The sequence below is a fragment of the Penicillium verhagenii genome (assembly GCF_028828195.1).
Source record: "Penicillium verhagenii strain IBT 33310 chromosome Unknown utg000002l_segment0_segment0, whole genome shotgun sequence".
Taxonomy (NCBI): Eukaryota; Fungi; Ascomycota; class Eurotiomycetes; order Eurotiales; family Aspergillaceae; genus Penicillium; species Penicillium verhagenii.
The window spans coordinates 103,974-126,872 of record NW_026643166.1 but is presented as its reverse complement, the minus strand read 5'-3'; the positions used below and the strand labels follow the sequence as shown (position 1 = coordinate 126,872).

Here is a 22,899-nt window from a genome sequence, read left to right as displayed (position 1 = left end):
TCCGCGTCTTTTCGTTCTTGGAAAACTTGACACTTAACTCATTTCACCTTCCTTTCGACTCTTGTTTTCCCCCCAGTAAATGATTCTCTCGTTACAATGGCGCGCTCTTCAAGTATTGACTTAGACTCGCCCGATCGGCCATTTGACAATATCATCAACTTTCGCGATGTTGGCCGAACAATCAACCAATACTGCGGTACACAGTACGTGTCGCTCCTTGTATTTCATTTCTCGCCTTGGAGCTTTTTTTTGCTGACAGTCAGAAACTAGGATTTTGAAAGAAGGCGTGCTCTTTCGCAGTGCTAGGGTAAATCAGATCCCTTCATCTATATATGCTAGGAATATGAAATACCGATCAAAGTAACAAAGGCTAACTCTGGCCTTCTTTTTCTTCTTTCTCTACTTATAGCCGGATGATGCGTCAGAACGAGATAAGCGCCGCATGGCAGACGAGTTCCACATTGCAACAGTCATTGATCTACGATCAACGTAAGCTTGTTCTTTCGCGAACATAAGAGAAAGTCCTCTTAACAATTTTGATCATGTTTGTTAACGACCGATACTACAGAACGGAACATCAAATGGCGACCCGAAAACGACGTGCAGAAAATGCGAATTCAGGCGAAAGTTCCGCGGATATTGACTTGACTGGAACACCAGTGCCTGTCAATGCAGATGAGCATTTATTGCAGATTCCAGACTCTCAACGTTGCTTGATCAGTTTGACAGGCAAGGGCTTAGAGCGCACATTATTGTGGAAGCTAGACTGGACGAATTATATGTATGTTACCCATTCCAATCCACCCAAAGAATCACCCCCAAAGGCTTATCAGTTGCAATCATCTAGAAAAGCAATCACTATGGCAGCAACGGGTTACCGCAATGACGCGATTCGTCTGGTTGGAGAGCAAGTCATGCAACAACGTGGATTAACAGGTCTTGCGCAAGACACACTCGACGCCAGTAAGACAGAATTACGATCAATTTTCGAGCTCCTGGGTCAAGACGACACATACCCCGTTCTGGTACATTGCACACAGGGCAAGGATCGGACGGGTCTGATCATCTTAATGATGATGCTGCTGGCAGGCGAGACTGTGTCCACTGCTGCTGTCATCGACGACTATACCCGGTCCGAGTTAGAGCTTGTCCCGGAATTTGAGGAGCGCATGCGCGAAATTCGGGCGTTGGGTCTTGGTGAAGAATATACACGTTGTCCGCCCGATTTTGTGGATGCGACAACAGATTATCTCCAAAAATACGGTGGCGTTCAAGGTTATTTGAATGGAATTGGGATTAATGCACAAATGCAGGAACATATACGCCAAAAAATTCTCGCTTAATACGGACGGCTTGATACTTGGGAGAGCATGGGCGTATTTTGTTGGGGGTTTTTCTTTTCTTTTCTTTGTATTCATATGAAACTTATATTATGTAGATATGGATACGATAATGATGATAGGCAACATACTTCAAATGTTATTGAAAGAATCCCTAATTCTATCGTCGAAGACTGAAGTAGATCTGTTTAAGCGGCATGTATGTAAGCTTGTGTTTAAATATTGATCCATTGCGTTGCGCATATATGCGGCGACCGAGGCTTGTATGTATAGTATATGACTAGTATAAGAGGTAAGTAAATATGACAAAGCATACATCTTGCGTTTTTTCAAAAGAAAAAAATGAATAAAACATAGAAAGACATTGAATCGGATGAACTCGTGGGCAGGTATCAAGTTACAGAAAATCAGAAAATCATAGGAAACACATGAGGAAAGAAGACTTCACCGGCCTTCTGGATAGATTGTAGAAAAAGAAAAAGAAAAGAAAAGTTAGACACGCTGACCACGGTAATAGTTGGCCGAGTCAACAGTCAGGGGCTCTTCTAAAGAGGCCTGCGGGACATCGTCATCGGTTTGAGAAGCAGACATAGCAGACCGCTTCTCTCCCTGAGGCAGATGTCTCCGGGTGCGGACCGATGGCAACAAATCAATGATGAACGAAAGAACGTAGCCAGTGAAGACAAAGGCAATCACCCATTCAATGATAGCACCGGGGTTCTTGTTTGCACGGTTGCTGCTCTCCATGCAGACACCAAAGGCGATGGCGAGGGCAATCTCAATGATCACAAAGCTAAGCTTGATAAAGAAGCTGACCAGTAGAATGCGATGCTGAGGTCGGTAGAAGAGTCCCATGTGCAAATATTCGGCACAAATCAGAATTGCGCTGATCAGGTATCCACCACTAGATCCGACTGCATTAGCCAAACTGGCCCTCGAGTTATCGGAGTATATTAGAAGTCATCAACTTACATGAACATGACCAGGAACCCGTCATGCAAATGCGGATATTGCGCTGTGTCGAAAATAGACAAGAGGATTAACCCAAGTGCACCAGCAACGGCAAAGAAGATGGATGAGATAGAGCAGAGCTTGTCGAACACGCCCTTGTTTGGCACAAGCTGACCCGAGTGTCGCAGCCAGCGCTCTGACAACAAGGCCAAATCCAGGAACACAACCGTGATTACACTCCCGGTAATGAAAAGAGGCTGTGCTCCATAGGCACCCACGTCAGAGATGTATCTATTGAACTGATTAGCTTTGGAATTGAGAGAATGTAGAATGGGGGAACCCATACGCAACAGTTTGGCCGTCCGTGGTGCCATCGGCGTTAAGCATACACGGGTAGATGGGTTTGCCATCTCTGACCCATGTAACGAGCATGGCAATCAACATTGCTAGAACCGGATATCTGATTAGATCCTGACGCCACTATGAAAATAGAAAAACAAGAACAAAGAAAAAGAAACTAGAATAAGATATATCACTTACCAACCCACATGCAGGCCGAAATGACCGGAAACACCCAGAACGAGACAATCCACATCTTGACGATCAATGTATTCGTGAATCTCTTTTTGATTCTAATGCGCCGGAAGGAGCGGAAAGACAGGGAAAGAATTAATTAAGGATGGGGATTTAGTTTCCGATGCCGAGGCCTTCGACGCGACAGCAGAATGCGGGCCTTCAAATGTTGTCAAGAGCGTAACAATGCGAACTCGAATCTGTATCAGGTTTTAAGAGTATTAGCCATGATGCCATACATCCATGCACATATACATGTCGCGCTAATACAGCCCAGAGCTTTTGATTTTTTTTTTTTTTTTTTCGCTCACAAAAATATAAGATTGATCTGATTGAACTTACAGGTATATCCAAGATCAATCACTGGTGATACAAGGTCCAATCTCACGCATTCCACGCGCTAAAGTGATCCACCGAGCTTTTAGGATTTTCAACGGGGTTTGTTTGTGGCTTGTGGCGCACGGGTGTGGAATCCAGGAACGCGAGAAAGAAGAACCTTGACCAAAACGGACTTGGGGGGAGAGTAGACCTTGAGAGAGAAAAGCGAGGAATAGCTAGGGAGAAATTAGAATATCAAGGGAGAACTGATCGGTTATATTTCCAAGTTCAGGTAAAAGGGATTTAAGCTACAACGACGTCATCGTCTGCCAAGGCATCATCCATGACTACATTTTCCCACGATCCACGCGTAATTTCATCCATACTAATATATGCCCCACTCAAATACAAAGTTTTATTTGGATACTCAGTGCTTGAGTGATCGACTGATACTAAAATTAAATCCTTATGAGCAATCTCCAATATGTACAGTTTTTTTTTTTAAATAAAAGACCGTGGGGACCGGCTCGCACGTCACATGTGGCAGAGAATCTTGTTGACTAAACCTCTGATCACACGGGAGATTCGGGGATCTACAGACATAACGCCTCAGAAAAATTCAAATAATATGGATCGATTCATTTAAAGACCCATTTTCGATCTAAAACAAAACGCCATTGCAAAAAAGACATATTTATAAGACCAGAAAAAAAAGGAAACAAAGAATGTGAGGAAAAAAGGCAAAAAAGAGGGTAAACCCCGGTAAAGGAAGACATGTTATCACTTTTGGTTTCCAACTTATCGACTGCTTCGCTGACGACCTCGGCCTGCTCCAGCAACAGGACGTCTTTGGAGACCAGGCGGCTGAGGCTGGGGTTGGATCTGGGGCTGACGCTCAACAACTCCAATGATCTGGACATCGGAATCTTCGCCACTCCCTGTTTCTTCCTCGCTGGACGCCTCCGACTCACTTTCCGACGGGGAAGAAGTTGGTGGCTGCGATGTAGCTGTCGACGGGCGCTCATCGACCGATTGTCGCCGTTGGGCTGGAGTCGGGGGCATGCCTGTCGGATAGCTCATACGGTTTTGAGGTCCAACGCGAAGGTCGGTAGGAAGTTGAGGTTGGAAGGGAGGCTGCTCCGACGCATACGGATTCATTGGCATAGGGTTGTAGTATGGTGGTGCCCATTGCGGATCGTCGGGCAATGGTCGCGCATACAGGGAAGGTTGATGCATCGATTGGGGCCGATTATTAGGAGGGATTCGCTCCGCAAAAGGGGAGTAGGGCGGTCGGAGAGGGGAGTTGGACTGCTGTGGTCGCAAGGACTGCATCGTCGGGGTGCGTGGACGATTAGTCGATGACGAACTGGTAGGTCGGCCATGAGGGCCTGCATTTCGATTCCATCCCGCATCGGGCGCAAAAGGTGGGTAGGCGGCCCCTGCTGGTGGCTCGGGGGGTACAGTATGGCCATTTCGCCGGGAAGATGGCCGTGAGTTGCTCACACTCCCTTGTCGACTGCGCTGCTTCCGAGTGCCACTTGCGCCTGCGCTTATGTTGTCCGTTTGTTGTCGCTTGCGTTCCAATGCTGCCAGCTCCCGTTTGGAGAGCCGAACGTTCTTTTTGCCCAACATCTGGGCCCGGCGAATTCGTTCCAGCGCCGTATCCACCAATTGATCCTCCTTATCACGCATGGCCAGCTGAACCGCATAAGCCACCGTACTGTCTCCATGTTCATACAGGTCGTAATCCCCCCCGTCCACCACTGATTCCGCCTCGTCAGTCAGATCCTCATACTCCAGCCGCCTACGCGACACTCGACCCCCATATTCCTGCTGCCAAGGGTAGCGGCCATTGCGCACCAACTCCCGTCCAAACACATCGTCCTCTTCGGTGATAATCTCCTTCACTCGGGTATCCTCCTCCCACTGCGCTCGTCCCCCGTTGTGTCTCCCCATTCGTGCCCCCGGTGGTCTTCCCCATCGGGGCATATCGTAAGGAGCTCGCGGCCGACCACCTAGACCGCCTCCTCGGAAAAAGCATTCTCGATGGGTTTATCCAAGAATGCAGCGTGACCAAAGACGGTCACACCAGTTGCGCCAATGAGCCACAGGACGGTGGAGAAAGGCGAGGCCCAGAGACCCAGGGGCACGGCAACACACAGCAATGCAGTGTAGAGCTGCGAAGTGTTGAAACGGCGGAAACCGAGATCTAGATCGCGACCGTCGAGCTTGCCAATACCGTAGAGACTGCAGGTGACGAGGATGATGACGAATAGCAGTACGGGGTTGGTCAACAAACTGTAGATGCTGAGCATAACAAAGACGACGGCATAGTTGCTAGAGAAATAGGAGAGGTTGTAGTTGACACGGCTCTGGATCTCGCCAAAGTTGGCTGGCTTGGATAAGCGCTTGACGTCGAAGAATTCAGAGACGGGGCGCAAGTTCGCAAAGCGGGTGGTCAGGGATTGGCTGCGGATGTTGTTGAATCGATCACCAAAGCGTGAAGTGATCATATCGATGGGAATTTGGATAGGCATTGTGGAGAAAATGACGCAATAACGAAGAAATTAACCAAAAGAGAGAATGGCAGTGAAAAGAGAGAAAGGAGTAAAGGTTAGGTGGATAGTGGAAAGTTGAAAGTTGAAAGTTGACAGGTTGATGAATTTCCCGGTCGAAGATGCCAAGTCGCGGAAGGGGTCAACAAGGCTCAGGCAGTCAGGCAGGCACTTTTTGGTCTCTTTTTTTATCCTTTAGGCTCCCCTGTTTTTTTTTTTTCTCTTCTCTAAGAATAGTACAATCGAAGAGTACTGGAAGAGTTGAAAATAAGAGGAGAAAAAAAAGAGGAATTAATATCAAGTTTGGAGGAATTCTGTTCGCGGAAAAAGAGACCAGTAAATTCACCGGATTTGATCCATCATGGCTTTTTAACCCCATACACGAATGTATACAAAGCACATAGTAGATGACCTTTTTTTTCACTTTCTGGTTCTCCCTGATTTATATCTTTAGGGAAGAAAGTCAGATGTAAGAACAAGAGAGGGGGGATCTTATAAATAGATAAAATCGAATCGACAAGTACATTTTTCCCCTCACTTTGAGTCACTCCAAGTCTTTTTTTTCTTCTCTCTCATATGCAGTCGATTGGGCCACGTCCGACGTACAGGAACGAGAAAATAAAAAACCAAAATGCACGCTTTTTTACTCCACCACTTATTGGGAACAAATATGCAAATATGACATGGCGATTCTATTGAAGAAATAATATTACACATCTTTCCCAAGTAATAAAGCAAAATTACCCTCAAGATACCTCCCAAATACCAAAATATCGTTGAGGTGGTTAATTTTGATGTGGGAAAACCACAGGGTTTCCAAGAGGAGACCACCTAATCGTTATTTCCGAAGTATTTCAGCGGTTTAGGGGCCAACGCAGGGTTGACCGCTTCATCACCCATCAACCATGAAGCCTGTCATTCTTTCCTTGTTTCTGGTCTTCGTGGGCCTAGTGGCTGCGTTCACTAAGGAAGGTAAATAATTCTACTCTTCATTCCCTTCCAATGGCTAATCGTTTCTTTTCTCTCTCAAAAAACAGACTATGAGATCTTCCGTCTACGGGATGAGGTCGCCACAGGTGAAGGTGCAAACGTGACCTTCTACGGTAAATGACCCTTTCCTTGTTCTTGCTCATGGGCGCAAATGTTATCAGCTCAAGAAGAAGAAGAAAAGAGTCACCCCTTTCTCTAATCATAATCTCTCGATCCAGACTTCCTCGGCATCCGCCCAAATGCCAATCATGAACAAATCACCAAGGCTCACCGCCAGAAAACGCGTACCCTCCATCCTGACAAGGTCAAGCGCTCCTTTGTCGCCAATTATGCCATCGACAAGTCCAAGTCCAAGTCCACTCAACCCGGCGTCCATGTCAACTCCGGTCCCTCCAAGCGTGAGATCGAAGCTGCCGTCAAAGATGCCAATGCTCGTTCCGCTCGTCTGAACACCGTGGCCAATGTCCTCCGTGGTCCTGGTCGTGAACGCTATGATCATTTCCTCAAGAATGGTTTCCCCCTGTGGAGAGGCACTGGATACTACTATACCCGCTTCCGTCCCGGTCTTGGCTCCGTCCTGGCTGGTCTGTTCTTGGTGTTTGGTGGTGCCGCGCACTACGGAGCCCTGGTTCTGGCCTGGAAACGCCAACGGGAGTTTGTGGACCGCTACATTCGCCAGGCGCGCCGAGCTGCATATGGAGATGAAATGGGCGTTCGGGGCATCCCCGGCATCGACTCGATTGGCTCGTCTGCACCAGCTCCTTCTTCCGAGAGTGAGCAGCCTGCTCCCATGTCGGTTAACCGTCGCCAGAAGCGCATGATGGACAAGGAGAACCGTAAGGAGAAGAAGGGTGGAAAGGCCCCGGTTCGCAGCTCGGGTACTTCCACACCTACCGAGCAGCCTGTGGTGTCGACTGGAGAGCGCAAGCGGGTCGTGGCTGAGAATGGCAAGGTTCTTATTGTTGAGGCCACTGGAAATGTTTTCCTGGAAGAGGTCAATGAGGAGGGTGAGCGGCAGGAGTTCCTGCTGGATGTTGATGAAATCCAGCGGCCTTCTTTCCGAGACACCATTGTCTGCAAACTTCCTATTTGGTGTTTCCATAGGACCATTGGTCGAGTGATGGGCTCTACCGCCGACGAGGAGATCGTTGAGGAAATCGAGGAAACCGAGGACCTGGTCGAGGCTAGCGAGACCACTGCGACCTCGGATGGACGGCCGACCCGCCGGCGTGGGAAGCGCACTCAGCGATCATAAGTGAGATGCATTCATAGGGGCATTGTTTCAAAGGGTATATATGGCCTGGAAAATTTGTGGTCATAGATCCTTCGTGCTACAGCTGCTTCTTTAAAAAAACATTGTTGAATAGATGAAGTGGGTGAAATAATAGAATATACGCTACACCGTATTCCGGTAGGCAACAAAAACAACTGCTTGTTCACTTGAGACCAAGGGCAGTCTGTTACCTGTTCATATTCGCGGCGATCTGATCTCCACTATTGACCCTGACCCTGCAGGGCTGCCAGTCAGAGTCGGCCACAGTGTTGCTCTAGTCCAATTGTAGGGAAGTCCAACGGGGCCATTATCCACCCTTGGGTACCAACACTTCACCGACTCCAGTGTTTAAAAGGGAGGACATGTCCCCTCCTAGACTTCTTATCTCCTTTTCGACTTCGGCTCTCTCGAGTCTTCAAATTTGTGGTTTTCGTTATAAACCCCGATCGTTATTTCATTTTGATAAAGAAGAAAGAAAAAGGTATTTCCGTGCAATGCCAGCAAGCCTCCCAAATACGTACAACATCGTCACTAGGTCACGTCACGAGGGGAAAGAAGTTGATGGCCACAAAGGAAATCGAAATGGGACGAGTATATCATCATGGTCGTTAAGGGTCAGGAGAGAAGTTTTTTCCTAGGGCGTCCATGTCGGCTTAGGCGAACATCTTAGCCAAGCTCACCAGCGAATTGACGCTGTCCGACAATCCCTTACCCTCCATGCCTCCCATTCCACGGGCTGCATTCGAGGATCCACCACCAAGGGCACTGAGAACACCGTGAGGCAGTCGAATGCCGATCATAGCCAACAACTTTGGCAAAACGCCACTCGTGAGGAGGGGAAGAACAACGAGCATAAACACCTTCAATGGGTGTTCACGGGCGTAGCGGTAGATATCCCGGAATAGCTTCTTGATTGAACGGACCAGACGCTGCACGAATCCCTCACGAGGTCGAGCTCGGCGCGAAGAGGAGGAAAAAGTCGAGAAAACAGAAGGGCTGGAACGACCACCACCTCCTCCTCCGCGACCGAGGCTGAAGATCGATGGCGCTGAATGGCCTCTATGGTAGGTCGAGTAGCTTGATTTGTTGGACGGGGAACTCGCGCGTCGGCGTGTGTAGCCATTCGATGATGTTGAGGTCCTGGATGAAGGGCCATCGAACCAACCCATTTTTACGTATTATGGGGACAGATGTCACCTAGCCTTGCTTCGCGTGCTGGCGAAGATCACAGATGTCTTGTCGTAATGATGGTTTGGTTGGATTGCGGGGCAAGGCTCAAGGGTATGTAGCCCGTAGACAGCTTTTTCTCAGTACTATACTCTTGGGATGAAGACAATGAGGAATTCCTCCTGGCCTTTTTGAAGATGTTTTGCCTCCTGTGTGGCAATAAGAGTGAAGGGAAAAATTCAGCGAGATGCAGGTCAGCCGCTAGGAGCTGCAGGAGGCGCAATCTGCTTCGCGACTGTTGCGTATATCTACTCCACCCACGATCTGCTGTGCAGATTGTAGAACGTAGAGATATGACAATTCAATTGACCAAGTTAGACTGTAAGAGATTCAGAGGTGGTAAATAACAATACGGAGTACATGCAAAGGAGTATGATAAATCTTCCCCCTGTGAAAATCAAGGAGGCTGGGCGAAACACGGCAACTCATTTGTTTTTAGTCGGTTTTAGTGTTCAGGGGGTTTGTGTCAGACACCTGAGATCTCAGGTGTCATTAAAATCGGGACAATTCACATGTTCGTGCCTCAGGCTACAACGACGTCACTGACATTAGGCTTGTTTTAATATAATGAGTATGATGTATCTCTAGTCTGAAATTGCTCTCTTGGATCCAACTTAGTATAATTCATATCACTTAAAGCACCATGTCAAGTAAGTTGCCTTTATTTTCTGATGAGATTCAGATTCAACTGACATGAACTAACGCCTTTACAGAAAGCCCTGATTACTGTAAGATGTGGTTCCCCACATAAAACGAATATGACTCTTAACTTCTCTACAGACAAAATTCTAGGCGTTTCGCACGATGCTACTCAGCAGCAGATTCGCACGGCATACAAGAGGTTCGTGTCTATATCCCTCCCCCGTCCCTTACAGAAAATAAAAACAATGAGAACTTGAAATGCCCCCAAGTTGAAGCGCATGCTGACTCGGCAACAGAGAATCGTTGAAATGCCACCCCGATCGAGTCCCCGCAGATTCTCCTGAACGACCCGCTCGGACACGCAAGTTCCAGGAAGTGAACGATGCCTACTATACGCTATCGGATCCAGGGCGGCGACGGGAATATGACGCGACCCGAGCATACGAGGCCGAGGCTGAGGAGGAAATACCCCAGGGTGGCTCCGGTGGGTTCCCGTGGTCTAGCTTTGGTTTCGGTAGTCGTGAGGACCATGGAGATCGCGACTCCAACCAGTTTGGCTCGGTGTTTGAAGAGATGCTGCGCGAAGAGGGGCTGGCGGAAGACGGCGAAGGTGGCCAAAGGTCCCGTCCCAACTCACGGTTTTGGGCCGTGGTTGGTGGTGTAAGTGGCGGTGCTCTTGGTTTCATCGTAGGTAACTTTCCTGGTGGTTTGGCGGGCGCAGTCGCGGGTAACCGCCTGGGCGCTGTCCGTGATGCCAAGGGCAAAAGTGTCTATGAGGTTTTCCTGGACCTTCCACAGCCAAATCGGACACAACTCTTGAGTGAGCTTGCTGCGAAGGTGTTCCAATCCGCTATGGGGCACTGAGTAAAATCATTTTTGCCGACAGCTTGATATCCTTCGTTTTTATTTTTCTTTCCTTGTGATTTTTCTTCTTTTCCCTGACCAGGATTTTGGCGTTATTCGAGGCCCGCTGTTTGCGGGGTATTGACCCCGGTGGGAAGGATGAAATATGTGGAACCTTGGCGGCACTTATAGTACATAGTAGTATGTAGCTGGGATACCTCTTTTCGGCACGAACATTTGTGCCTCTTAGAGGCTACACGGTATCTCTATAAATACAAATAGGACATAATGCTGGAATATCTGATCTATTGAATCCCACGGGGTAGAATATTCCTAGGATGCTTTTCCACCTTAAAACCGCTTATCGATAACATGCTGGTCATAGTGACCGAATATCATCTACCCCAAACTCGTTACATGGGTCAACCTCTGATTTTGAACACCTCAATCTCAGGATTCAGCTTTACCATAATCTGCAAAGTGTGTCCGCATCAAATGTCTTTGGTCTAGCTTTTGAGACTAGATCGTCAATTCTCCACTTAGTACTTCAATGCTACCGCTTCCGGTCAGAAAAAGAAGAGCCCCTCCGTTCAACTGTAGTTTATTTATTTCTTTGGATTCTCGTTGTTCCTGATCAATATTTTCAGTTCTTCGGATTCATACTCCTCGCTGCTCAAAATGCCCACTGCCACGAGTGTTTTCCCTCCACTGGAGACCCGTCCGCTCAAGGACACTATCGTTTTGTTTGATGTCGATGAGACCTTGACCAAGGCCAGACGAGTATGAATAAATCACTGACTAATGGTTAGATGTGAATCATTTACTAAAGTACATTTTGTTCTAGACTGTCACCCCGGAAATGCTGGAGCTGCTCTCACGTCTGCGACATAAGTGTGCTATTGGTTATGTCCGTACTTTTCCCTCAACGTCTCATACTCGTCTCCCTAACTTTATCTTCAAATGTTCTAGGTTGGCGGCTCCAATTTTGCGAAGCAGCAGGAGCAGTTGGGGTCAGCCACGGTAGATGTGACTACCCTATTTGATTTCTGTTTCCCCGAGAATGGTCTTGTTGCCTACCGCTTGGGTACGCTGCTCTCCAGCAACAGCTTTATTCAATGGCTCGGAGAGGAGAAGTATCAGGAGCTGGCAGATTTTTGTCTAGCATATATCTCCAAGGTCAAGTTACCTAGGAAGCGTGGTACCTTTATTGAGTTCCGCAATGGTATGATCAATGTCAGCCCAGTTGGACGTAACGCCAGTGTGGAGGAAAGAGATGAATTTGAGGCGTGAGTTTATACTGAAATGTTCTTCCAAAAACAATAAATGGACTGATAAGTTGTTATATCAGGTATGATAAGATCCACAACATTCGAAAGGATTTGGTGGAGGCCTTAAAAAAGCAGTTCCCAGCCTATGGCCTCACGTAAGTCCCCACCTGCAGGTGTCCGGTACTTGAAACAAACAGATATAAACAAATGCCTACTTTGAATATGTGATCTGATACTTTTTGTTACACAGATTTTCGATTGGCGGCCAAATCTCTTTCGATGTCTTCCCTGCTGGCTGGGACAAGACTTACTGCTTGCAGCATGTTGCAGCCGAAAAGGACATTACAGGCACTGAGTACAAGAACATTCACTTCTTCGGCGATAAGTGTTTTGTTGGAGGCAATGATTATGAGATTTACTCCGACCCCCGAACTATTGGTCATTCGGTTGAGAACCCGGATGATACCATGAAGCAGCTAACGGAGCTTTTTGACCTTTAAATAGTGTCAGATAGGGTCATAAGCTTACCTGTTTAAGAGACTGTCCGTACGGTGAGCATGTGGATCTGGAGGCTGAAGTCATGTTTGACGGTTGTATGCGAGAGATCAAGATAGATTCAATAAAAGAAAAGAAAATGAGATATGGTCTACTACTAAGAAGTTACTAGTAAGAACATCATTTGGTGTTTCCCGAGGAATTGCGGGGCGCACCGGGGAAGTTGTCGATCTTTCCGGCACCTTAGTCACCCCCTTCAATTCTCTTCCCTGCGTCACTCTAGTAGTCTGTCACAAGAGGATTTTCCAATAATCTTGAAACTCATATGCGATATGGCGCCTCAAAAACATGTCGCAGAGGTGCCTCGGACTATCCTACCTCGCCTCACATGGAACAGCTCATCGTCTCGACCACATGTTTCCTACCACCACCAACCAGCGCTTGCGACCAGGCAACGGCAGCAACATCTTTTGACCTGGAGTCCTCTTCATCAACAGATCCCCTCGATAACCGCATCATCCCAGTCACCAAGGGCCTACTCTACATCCATCCGAGACTCTCGCTTTGCTTCTACCCTTGTTCAGCGAACTTTCCCTGTTGCGACACGCCCGTCACCTGAATCCCTCGGCAACCCCATTCGTCATAATGGAGTCTATGTCGCAACATTCAAGCCTGCCCAGCGCGCTTTCCATGCGACGCCGATCCGCCCTCGTGATCACCATTTTGATACCTTGAAGTTTGTGAAGCGGCTACAGGCCGAGGGGTTCAGCGAGGAACAGGCTGTGGCCATGATGCGGGTATTGAACGATATTATTCAGGAGTCCATTCAAAATTTGACAAGGACCATGGTGCTTCGAGAAGGCTAGTCATTTCTTCTGTTTCCCCATATTTCCTCGCTTATTAACAATGGCCCAACAGATTCAGAGAGATCGACCTACACCCAAAAGGTCGACTTCGCCAAACTACGCTCTGAACTAGTGAACGCCGATTCAACAGAAGCTCAGCTTACTCGCTCATCCCACGAGAAGATTTCTGCCGATCTGGCCAAGCTTAACTCACGCCTGCGAGATGAAATTGGTCGAACACAAGCGTCGGTTCGTCTAGACCTGAATCTGGAAAAGGGCCGGATTCGCGAGGAGGCCAACGGCCAAGAGATGAGGATCAAGGAGACCGAAACACGGATTGAGCAGGAAGTGGCAGGTTTAAGGGAACGAGTTGAAGCTGTCAAATTCTCCACTCTCCAGTGGCTTATGTATGACACCCGAACTTCTCTATCTCTTCATGGATTATTACTGACTTCTATAGGGGTGTCTGCACTGGTACTGCCGCTTTGATTCTTGGTGCTTGGCGTCTGTTTATGTAAAAAAAAAATCAGGTTTGAATGTGGGTGCATGGCTGCGGAGTGTTTTTTTTTTTTTGGTTACTTTCTTCATCATAAACGAGATCGGGGGATCTCTGGCTTTCCTTTTGTCATGTACAAGTTTCTCTCTACTCGTCCGGCTTTTATCCAAGCCATCAACGGTTGATTCGTCAGACGTGGACCACAACATGGATACCACGCATTCCATACTCCAAAAATAGTCCATAACATTGACGACATACCCTGGAGTTCCCTAATAGAAACATGGCTTTATTACTAGCATGTTGAAAACGATTCTACTCGATCACTGAACTTCATCTTACTAACCCCCATACCGACTAACTACTATACCGGTTGTTACATTTCTTGCCTGCTTAGTTCACAATAAAGGAGAAAACAGTAATGGCAGATCAGGGATTTTATCATCGCGATGCAAGACCTTTGCCTTTTAGACACCTATAGTCTACATGTATGGATTAGTCTAACAGTCTTCATTCATTTAAATCTTATCATTTTCCTTTGCCAGTCTTAGTCCAATCCAAGGCTCCAGGTTGCCGAAGATAACATCAGAGATAATTCTCTTCTTAGATTCTCATAATCATCATTAGCCGAGACGGAATCGTCATCGCTTTATGATTCGAGAATAGTTAATCACAAAGTGCAATTTCTTGAAAAATGAGGCAATGGTGAAATGAGTATCCGGAACTCCGATGGACATCCCTTATCGTCAGGGGTAAACGCGGCCTTTACATGATCTACTAGTGGATGTGGATATTGCATCCTTCATGCGGACATAATCTTCTCCACTAGCCAGGAAGTAGCGTCTGTTTCTCCTCATTGTTGCACTTTTGCAATAAACCAGTTTACACTAGCGTGCCTGCCCCTCATTGTCATTATGTCTGGAGACTCAAAACGCCGACTGCCCGGGGAGTTACTTATCATGCACTGGTTGGACTATTGTGGTTTTTTCTCCTTTCAATCAAGTCAGGGCTTTTCTTGTCCTTCAAAACTCTTCTCAATCCCGTCTCCATAGTAGGCATTGGCGAGCCTCGAGGACCTGAGTAGAAATGTGGCCATTGATATCATCTTCATTGCTTCTGCTGGGACAGATCCCACGAGTATCATCGTCTCCTAGTCAGTTCCGACCGGTAGAACGCTCCTCTATAGATACTGCCGATGCCACGGGGTTCCAAGAGGTGCTTCAGGTATATCAACCGGTATCAACTACCTCTCATGGAACCACTGGCTGTGATGTCGATGTGCTGTTGATGGACTACGAATTTGCCGAAAGCTATGGAGTCCCATATGTTGGTAAGTTCACCATCGTGCTTCCAAAGTTCCCACTGTATTCTGTTCATGAGTTTCAATTCTGATACACGATTTCCCAGGAAGCTATATACCCCCAAGCTGTCGATTTGATACCGTCCATATAAACATGACGGTCACTTCTCGTGGTGTTCAGTACGACCGTTTAGGCCTCATGTACCTGGGAGACGTCGAGGTTTTCCGCACCTCAACCGCCGAGCCAACGTCAACTGGCGTTGTGTGGTCTTATATTAAAGAAATGTCTCAGTATAATGTTCTGTGGCACGAACAACAGACGCTTATCTTTGACCTGGGGAACATTATCACGGATGTTTATACTGGACCATACAATGTGACTTTGACAGCACATTTCTCATACGAAAACAATGCAAGAACCGCCGACATTATTCTTCCACTGTCGGCTAGGAAAGCATCTTCCAATTCATCTAGCGCCTTCACCGTGCCAGCTGATAACACAACCGTCTCATACACAATTCCAGATGCTGCATCGCGTGCTGTTGTTTCAATCTCTGCATGTGGGCAGTCCGAGGAAGAATTCTGGTGGTCTAATGTCTTCACCGAGGATTCAGAGGACTTTGAAGATACCGTGGGAGAAGAATATGGATACTCTCCTTTCCGAGAGATCCAACTCTACATCGACGGGATCCTTGCCGGTGTTGTCTGGCCTTTCCCCATCATCTTCACTGGCGGTGTGGCACCTGGTTTTTGGCATCCTATCGTCGGCATTGATGCTTTCGATCTTCGGCAGTCAGAAATTGACATCTCGCCATTTTTGCCGCTGGTTCAAGATGGCCAAGAGCATGCATTTGAGATCAGAGTCACCGGTCTGAATGTTTCCAGTGACGGCACTGCTATTCTCGCCAATACCGTAAACTCATACTGGGTGGTTACCGGAAACATTTTCCTCTATACCGATAGCGATGATAAAAGCACATCTGCTGTGACCACTAGAGAAGCGAGCCAAGCCACCGCCCCAGTCGTGGAAGCACCCGAGCCAAAGTTTACTATCACTCGAGACCTTGTACAAAACGAGAGCTTGTCATACTCAGTGGTAGCTGAGAGGACATTCAAGTCCACTTCCTCCAAGTATGCCTGGTCACAGACACTCTCGTTCTATAACTATGGGTACCTCAACCAAGCCGGGTATAGCCAGGTGAACAAGCAGCTCACGTCAGGTAAAAATACCATTGCTAAACTTGGCGAGAACTCAAGCTCCAATGAGACAACCTTCAGCTATCCTTTGCTGGTCAATGCAACCTACGGTCTGACATCTGACTCTGAGACCATTGAGTCTTGGATGGAGCGAGGTCTTGAAATCGAGTCCACTGGCGGTCCAGGCATATCTACATTTACCATGAACTCTGGGCCTTTTAAGCTTTCCACAACTCAGTCTGGGAAAGCATACTATGGAGCCGTCTCCGGAGAAAACACAACTTCCACAGGCACTACACTGGATGATTTTCAAAGTACAGCAAATGGAGTAGAATACTCAAGGACTGTCAAGGCCAGTGGAGGTAGTGTGGTTTCTGACAGCCAATCTGATAGTCAAGAGAAAACATCATCTCATAGCACTGGTACTATTGGAAGAGGCAGTGTGAGAAGTATGCTAGGTAGAGGGCCAGGCAGTCTTGTGTCCTACTAGATTTCATGTGAGCCCATTCACACTTTATGCAATTTTTTTCCAAAAAAAAATTCCAACCTTGAATGACAAAGCCTCCCCTGTCCTGCCTACAAGAACGCCACGCATATGTGCACAGAGTTCTAGATGAAGGTTTCTAGCTCCCAGTTGGGGAGTAGCCCTTGATGCATCCAATCTTGAAGTGTACATAGTCACTACTCACTAGTGCTTTCGTATTATTCATTTTTCAGCTGCCAACTGGGGATATCATATGATGATGAAGAAAAAATCAAAGGCACCCCAGTACGGAGTAGTATAAAGGGTGAGATGGTACTAGTTGAACCCTGAAGCTCGCCATGGAGTGGATTGTGAGACTCCACATAAAACATCATAGTGGAGAACTATACGCTATCTCCACGTGATCATAAGATACGATAGCGATAGCGATAGCGATAAGATAGTACGATAGCGCCTATTCTTATGGAGGCAGACGCGCTTTTCCTCAATCCTCTCTCTCTCCGTCTTGTATGGAAACCAAAAAGCAATCTTGAGGTGCGGTTCATGATGGCTGGGCTCGTCGAGGAGGCCCATATTCCTGGTATGATAATTGAGGCACTGCAATCTTCACAAAGCAACTCACTAACATGTCTTCGATCAAGACTCCGTCCTCCGGTCACTGCTCTCCGCTCTTGAGCAAATCGATTCCTTCGATGGGAACACGCCACCCACTAAGCGGCGGAAGATCAGCAAACCTGTCCCATCCAGTCTAGGTTGGGAACAGGGTGTTTCTCCGGAAGACATACCATTGGGATACATTCCGTTAGCTCGGCTGGAACTGCGCATGGTAAGTGTGAAGTGGAACCATTGCTCATAATAAAGTGGCTAATTTCTTGCCTTTGTTTTCAGAAATTCACAGACACCACTGAATTGATTGCCAATGGAATCCAAAGCGAGTCTTCTGGCCGGCTTCCTGTTCTCCTCGGCATTACCCCAATACATTCGATCGATAATATCTCATCATCGACCTCAGAACTCCCCTCGGCGAATGACAGCTCCTACATACTCGAATTAAAAAATATCGGGGCAGGAGGAGCAAACATTTTTCAGCAGACTTTTGACGACCCACAGCTATCCAACTTATTCCAGCAGCTCGACCTTGCAAGTAGACTTCCTTCCACAAACCAATACGTCAATGGCCCCTCGGTCTCATGTTACCAAGCCACATTATCAATCAAAAGAAACTTTATCTGCTTGGAAGTAACAATACTTTGGCGGGACTCCTTGGAAATTCCAGACATTGTGCACCTTCGAGATCCAGTCTTGCATGTCTTCGGAAAATATGCCCTACGTGAAGCCTTTGAACTTCCTGGGAGTGTCTCCACGACACGTTCGCTTCGTGAAAAGTTACTTGGTCCTCCTCAGGCCTGGTCCCCTCAACGATTTTACGAGAGTGTTCACGTGCCTCAAAACACCGAAAAAGCGTCGACAGACATCAAATGTCCGAATATGGTCTGTGAACTGTTTCCCTTCCAGAAGAGAGCTGTTCGATGGCTCCTTCAGAGAGAAGGAATGGAGCTTCAGTCAAATGGAGATCTCACTCCCACCATAGTTCCCTCATCCTCCACTGGTGGCATTCCAGCATCCTTCCAGAAGATGGAAGATGCGGATGGACGGACCTGCTACTTTAGCCATCTTTTTATGATCATTGCCACGGATATCTCACAATGGGGAGATGATGCAGCAGATCATATTAAAGGTGGTATTCTCGCAGAGGAGATGGGATTAGGGAAAACTGTCGAAATTATCGCTCTCGTTAGCTTGAATAGACGCTCCATTCAGCTAAAGCTTGATTCTGACGGATTGAGAGAATCGGGGGCCACATTGATCATCACCCCGCCTGCAATCCTTGAGCAATGGAGACAAGAGTTCCAGCAACATGCCCCAGAGCTACGAGTGCATCACTATACAGGAATCAAACGTGTTCAAGAAGGCTCGGATGATTTAACGATCGAAGAACTTGCTGAATTTGATGTTGTGCTGACCACGTACAACGTCATTGCTCGGGAGGTCTATTACACTGATACAGCACCAAAGCGAAACCTGCGCCATCAGAAGAGATTTGAACCCCGCAAATCACCATTGGTCCGGATCTCATGGTGGCGGGTTTGCCTTGACGAAGCCCAAATGATTGAGAGTGGAGTCAGTAATGCGGCCAAGGTTGCCCGCTTGATTCCTAGGATCAATGCCTGGGCCGTCACGGGCACGCCGCTTCGACGTAATATTGATGATCTGTTTGGTCTTCTCTTATTCCTTCGATATTACCCATTCTGCAACTCTAATACATTGTGGACTCGGTTGTATTCCAGGTTTGGGCCAATTTTGGTGGATATCATTCAAAGAATTGCACTTCGGCATACTAAGGATCGTGTTCGGGACGAACTTCGTTTGCCACAACAGAAGAGAATTGTTATCACCACCCCGTTTACCGCTATTGAAGAACAACATTATGGCCAACTCTTCGAGGAAATGTGTGAACAGTGTGGGCTAAATGCAACAGGAACACCGCTTGATAATGACTGGAATCCAGAAGACCCGGGCACAGTTGAACGACTCCGTTCGTGGTTGACACGACTCCGCCAGACCTGTCTTCATCCTGAAGTCAGTGGCAGCAATCGACGTGCTTTGGGTGCTGGAAATGGACCACTTCGCACCGTTGATGAGGTACTTGAAGTTATGATTGAGAATACTGATACCTCAATACGCACTGAAGAGCGAAATCTTCTCCTATCCCAGCTCCGCCGAGGACAATTTTTAGAGAACGCTAAGCGTCGGAAGGAGGCCCTAGCTCTCTGGCAGGCAGCTTTGGAGTATTCTACCAGATTGGTTGAAGATAGCAGAGAACAGCTACGACTTCTAGAAGATGCCCTGAAAGGCACCTCGGCAGATCCATCAGAAGATTTGAGCGACGAGGAAATTGAAGAAGCAGATAAGAATAGTCGTATGGGCCAATGTCGACTGAGGCTGCGCGCTGCTCTCGAGGTTCAGCATATCGCTGTCTTTTTCACTGCAAACGCATACTACCAGATCAAAAGCGATCCCGATCTTACCCAGCCCGAGTCTGTGGACTTCCAATCGCTAGAGAAAAAAGAAGAGGAAGGCTACGAGGCGGCTAAAATCATCCGCAAAGAGATGTTGACCGAAATTTCCCAAAAGGTCGAACGATATCTGAAAATGATCAGGGTGAAAACGCACAAAAGACAGTTTGTTCAAATTCAAACGATAACTCCCCACCGGTACAACAAGGAACTCGACACATATCCGCTGCTCCAAAAATTCGACGACTTGTGCACGGCTTTGAACAAAAATGCTAAACAATACATCGAATGGCGAGATGTAATGATCAAGCTTGTTTCTCAGTCGCTTATTGACCAAGAAGAGGATGTCGAACTTGAGGGCAACGAGTATGAGCGATCGACCAAACATCAAGATGAGATGTACGTCTATATGGAAGCTCTGCGGACAGTCTACGCTGATCGCCATGATGCCCTCACCGGACAGACAAACATTCTCATCGCTCACGAGGCGAAGGCTGGTATCATTCAAGCACAGAAAGATGAAGGACCTTCTCCAAAGCTGTTTCTTTCCATAATGAATACTCGCAGTGAAATCATGCCCAATCCTGAATTAGGATCGCTTCGTAGCATTGTCAGTGAACTACGCAGCCTGGTGACCTCTCTTGATTGGCACGCGACTGGAGGAAGTACACGGGCTCGCGCTGAACTCGAATTGGTTACCGAGATTTTGAAAAGTGCTGGACAGATGATTGCCGAGCAGCTCAAAGTGTCGGCCAGCATGGAGAGGGAAGTTGAAATGTTTCGTGACACAATGAATGTCAGGTTGGAGTACTACCGACACCTACAGCAGATCTCGGACACAGTTGCACCTTATGACGATGAGAGTGCCGGGAAGCCTATGAATGAAGAACTTTTTGCTTCCAAGTTAAGCCAAGAACAAAAGCTCGAAACAAAAATATCTTCTTTGAAGTCCAAGAGGCGATACCTCATTCATCTTCGAGATGAGTCCGGCTCTGAAGAGTTGAACAGAATCTGCATCATCTGTCAATCAGGCTTCGAAATTGGTATGTATCATCTATTAACAACTTAAGAATCTCCCCGGTTTATTAATGCCCACTTTTCATCTAGGTGTCTTGACTGTTTGCGGTCACAAATACTGCACAGACTGCTTGCGAACCTGGTGGCAACATCATCGAAGCTGCCCGACTTGTAAAAAGTCCTTAAAACTCAGCGACTTTCATCAGATTACCTACAAGCCACAAGAATTGGTCGCTCAAGAGGAAGAATCAAGCATCAAGTTTGATCATGAACGCCATTCAAAGAATGCGATCTACAGTGACATCAGCTCTGGTCTTTTAAATGAGATCAAGAATATCGACCTAGATGGCTCATTCGGCACCAAGATCGATACTATTGCACGGCATATCATATGGCTTCGAGAGCATGATCCTGGAGCTAAGTCAATCATTTTTTCTCAGTACAAGAACTTCTTGGAGGTTTTAGAAAGGGCTCTCTATCGCTTCAAGATCGTCAGCAGCAGTATTGACCGCCCTGGTGGCATTGATAGCTTTAAAAAGGATCCTGCAGTAAGTCCATGCTGATATATGTGCTAATCTAACCAGTCTGGCTGACGGGTCTCCGCAGGTTGAATGTTTCTTGTTGCACGGGAAAGCGCAGTCATCAGGGTTGACATTGATTAATGCCACTCATGTCTTTTTGTGTGAACCTCTGATCAACACTGCGATTGAACTGCAAGCCATCGCTCGAGTACATCGAATCGGCCAACATCGCTCCACTACCGTTTGGATGTATCTTGTCTCCGGTACGGTGGAAGAGTCTATCTATGAGCTTTCTGTTGCTCGTCGACTAGCCCATATCATTGAAAAGGAGAAAAAGCAGACAAGTTCTCGCTCAACAATCTCTGGAGACTTTGACGAATCCTTGATTAATGATCTGACGGAAACGGCTATTGACTCTGCCAATTCCATGGAAATTCAAGATGCAGGTTCAACAAATTTGATGACAAATGGTTCATCAGGTGGAGAATTAGTTAAGAAGGATGATCTATGGCAGTGTCTTTTTGGAAACTCCATCCACAAAGAGGATCGCAATCAACATTCAGCTGATGCGGAGAGGAAAATCAGCAGGTTCTTGCGAGGCGAGGCTGCCGATCAAAGAAGAGACGAGACGAACTTACTATGATCGATCTTGACGACATGTATTTATTATACCTATTTATTTCCATTTAGCCAAATGCGGATTGCTATTTCCCACAGTATTCAATGTTGAGTAACCATCTTTAAATTCCATCCTCAATTTTTTGCCCGAACTACGTACATGAGTCAAGTGTACATTTATTCACTCACGTGCTCTTGAGTAGTTTGGTCTTTCTCACTGATCGTAGGTGGACTGGAGGGTTATTTGATTGGCTTCAATATTAGTAGGGATGTCGGTATTTGTATTTCAAATTACGCATGTATGAACACGTCAATGATGCTGTCACCAATCCAACCCATGCAAATCAGCCCTTACAAGTGGTCATGCGCCATTAGCCAAAAAGAATATCTACTACACAACATTAATACACCTACGCTCTCTGGAATAGCAAACAAGTATTTTCGAATTCCCCCTCTTTCCGACAACACTGGTACATAATTATAATCATATGTCCCGAGTCTTCGTTCTTTTGGCATGAACTAGGCCTCAATATATTCGTATTTCAAGGTCCACATCCCCTCCAAGATCAACAGAATGCCACGTTGAAAGAAATCCAACAAGCCTAGATTCGAGACAGAGACATGTTCTTTGTATCCCGATCTACACGAAGAAGTCTGCAGACTTCTCACAAAAGCCAATCTGCAGCAATTCGAATTCTACCCAACTGATGACCCTGGTGCTTGCGAAAAATCCTACAATACAAACATCATGGGCCGGTTTGTGTGTAGGACTAGCTCATGTCCCTCAAATGGCTGGTCGAGCAAAATGATTACGATCAGTATTCGACTTTACCCTGGGTCACGATACAACGCTAGGGTTTATTATCAGC

At 47.0% G+C, this 22,899-nt stretch overlaps 11 protein-coding genes across 11 annotated transcripts; 7 read left to right on the top strand and 4 right to left on the bottom strand.

Annotated features, from left to right (window-relative positions):
* Positions 1 to 96: 96 nt before the first annotated feature.
* Positions 97 to 1,343, top strand: N7466_000042 (tyrosine-protein phosphatase; the record flags this gene model as incomplete). Its single annotated transcript, XM_057159440.1, has 4 exons — positions 97 to 203; positions 271 to 307; positions 410 to 489; positions 569 to 1,343. The coding sequence occupies 4 exons, from the start codon at positions 97 to 99 to the stop codon at positions 1,341 to 1,343; spliced, it is 999 nt and encodes a 332-aa protein (XP_057025688.1).
* Positions 1,344 to 1,832: 489 nt separating this feature from the next.
* N7466_000041 (Frag1/DRAM/Sfk1 family protein) lies at positions 1,833 to 2,886 on the bottom strand (the record flags this gene model as incomplete). The annotated part of the gene is made up of 4 exons (XM_057159439.1): positions 1,833 to 2,244; positions 2,313 to 2,582; positions 2,638 to 2,737; positions 2,832 to 2,886. 4 exons carry the CDS (start codon positions 2,884 to 2,886, stop codon positions 1,833 to 1,835), a joined length of 837 nt encoding a protein of 278 aa, XP_057025687.1.
* Positions 2,887 to 3,980: 1,094 nt separating this feature from the next.
* On the bottom strand, positions 3,981 to 5,171 carry N7466_000040 (uncharacterized protein; the record flags this gene model as incomplete). The annotated part of the gene is made up of 1 exon (XM_057159438.1): positions 3,981 to 5,171. The coding sequence occupies one exon, from the start codon at positions 5,169 to 5,171 to the stop codon at positions 3,981 to 3,983; it is 1,191 nt and encodes a 396-aa protein (XP_057025686.1).
* Positions 5,172 to 5,197: 26 nt separating this feature from the next.
* Positions 5,198 to 5,719, bottom strand: N7466_000039 (putative COPII vesicles protein Yip3; the record flags this gene model as incomplete). The annotated part of the gene is made up of 1 exon (XM_057159437.1): positions 5,198 to 5,719. The coding sequence occupies one exon, from the start codon at positions 5,717 to 5,719 to the stop codon at positions 5,198 to 5,200; it is 522 nt and encodes a 173-aa protein (XP_057025685.1).
* A 923-nt stretch (positions 5,720 to 6,642) lies between these two features.
* Positions 6,643 to 7,982, top strand: N7466_000038 (uncharacterized protein; the record flags this gene model as incomplete). Its single annotated transcript, XM_057159436.1, has 3 exons — positions 6,643 to 6,709; positions 6,775 to 6,840; positions 6,946 to 7,982. The coding sequence occupies 3 exons, from the start codon at positions 6,643 to 6,645 to the stop codon at positions 7,980 to 7,982; spliced, it is 1,170 nt and encodes a 389-aa protein (XP_057025684.1).
* Positions 7,983 to 8,653: 671 nt separating this feature from the next.
* Positions 8,654 to 9,169, bottom strand: N7466_000037 (uncharacterized protein; the record flags this gene model as incomplete). The annotated part of the gene is made up of 1 exon (XM_057159435.1): positions 8,654 to 9,169. One exon carries the CDS (start codon positions 9,167 to 9,169, stop codon positions 8,654 to 8,656), a length of 516 nt encoding a protein of 171 aa, XP_057025683.1.
* A 701-nt stretch (positions 9,170 to 9,870) lies between these two features.
* Positions 9,871 to 10,733, top strand: N7466_000036 (putative DnaJ chaperone (Caj1); the record flags this gene model as incomplete). Its single annotated transcript, XM_057159434.1, has 4 exons — positions 9,871 to 9,877; positions 9,941 to 9,955; positions 10,008 to 10,068; positions 10,166 to 10,733. The coding sequence occupies 4 exons, from the start codon at positions 9,871 to 9,873 to the stop codon at positions 10,731 to 10,733; spliced, it is 651 nt and encodes a 216-aa protein (XP_057025682.1).
* A 657-nt stretch (positions 10,734 to 11,390) lies between these two features.
* sec53 (phosphomannomutase SEC53) lies at positions 11,391 to 12,480 on the top strand (the record flags this gene model as incomplete). The annotated part of the gene is made up of 5 exons (XM_057159433.1): positions 11,391 to 11,492; positions 11,557 to 11,619; positions 11,682 to 11,998; positions 12,061 to 12,135; positions 12,231 to 12,480. 5 exons carry the CDS (start codon positions 11,391 to 11,393, stop codon positions 12,478 to 12,480), a joined length of 807 nt encoding a protein of 268 aa, XP_057025681.1.
* A 327-nt stretch (positions 12,481 to 12,807) lies between these two features.
* Positions 12,808 to 13,838, top strand: N7466_000034 (CCDC90 family protein; the record flags this gene model as incomplete). The annotated part of the gene is made up of 3 exons (XM_057159432.1): positions 12,808 to 13,336; positions 13,394 to 13,727; positions 13,781 to 13,838. The coding sequence occupies 3 exons, from the start codon at positions 12,808 to 12,810 to the stop codon at positions 13,836 to 13,838; spliced, it is 921 nt and encodes a 306-aa protein (XP_057025680.1).
* A 1,064-nt stretch (positions 13,839 to 14,902) lies between these two features.
* On the top strand, positions 14,903 to 16,803 carry N7466_000033 (uncharacterized protein; the record flags this gene model as incomplete). The annotated part of the gene is made up of 2 exons (XM_057159431.1): positions 14,903 to 15,146; positions 15,224 to 16,803. The coding sequence occupies 2 exons, from the start codon at positions 14,903 to 14,905 to the stop codon at positions 16,801 to 16,803; spliced, it is 1,824 nt and encodes a 607-aa protein (XP_057025679.1).
* Positions 16,804 to 17,343: 540 nt separating this feature from the next.
* On the top strand, positions 17,344 to 22,055 carry N7466_000032 (uncharacterized protein; the record flags this gene model as incomplete). Its single annotated transcript, XM_057159430.1, has 5 exons — positions 17,344 to 17,377; positions 17,439 to 17,623; positions 17,686 to 20,917; positions 20,982 to 21,439; positions 21,498 to 22,055. The coding sequence occupies 5 exons, from the start codon at positions 17,344 to 17,346 to the stop codon at positions 22,053 to 22,055; spliced, it is 4,467 nt and encodes a 1,488-aa protein (XP_057025678.1).
* Positions 22,056 to 22,899: the final 844 nt, after the last annotated feature.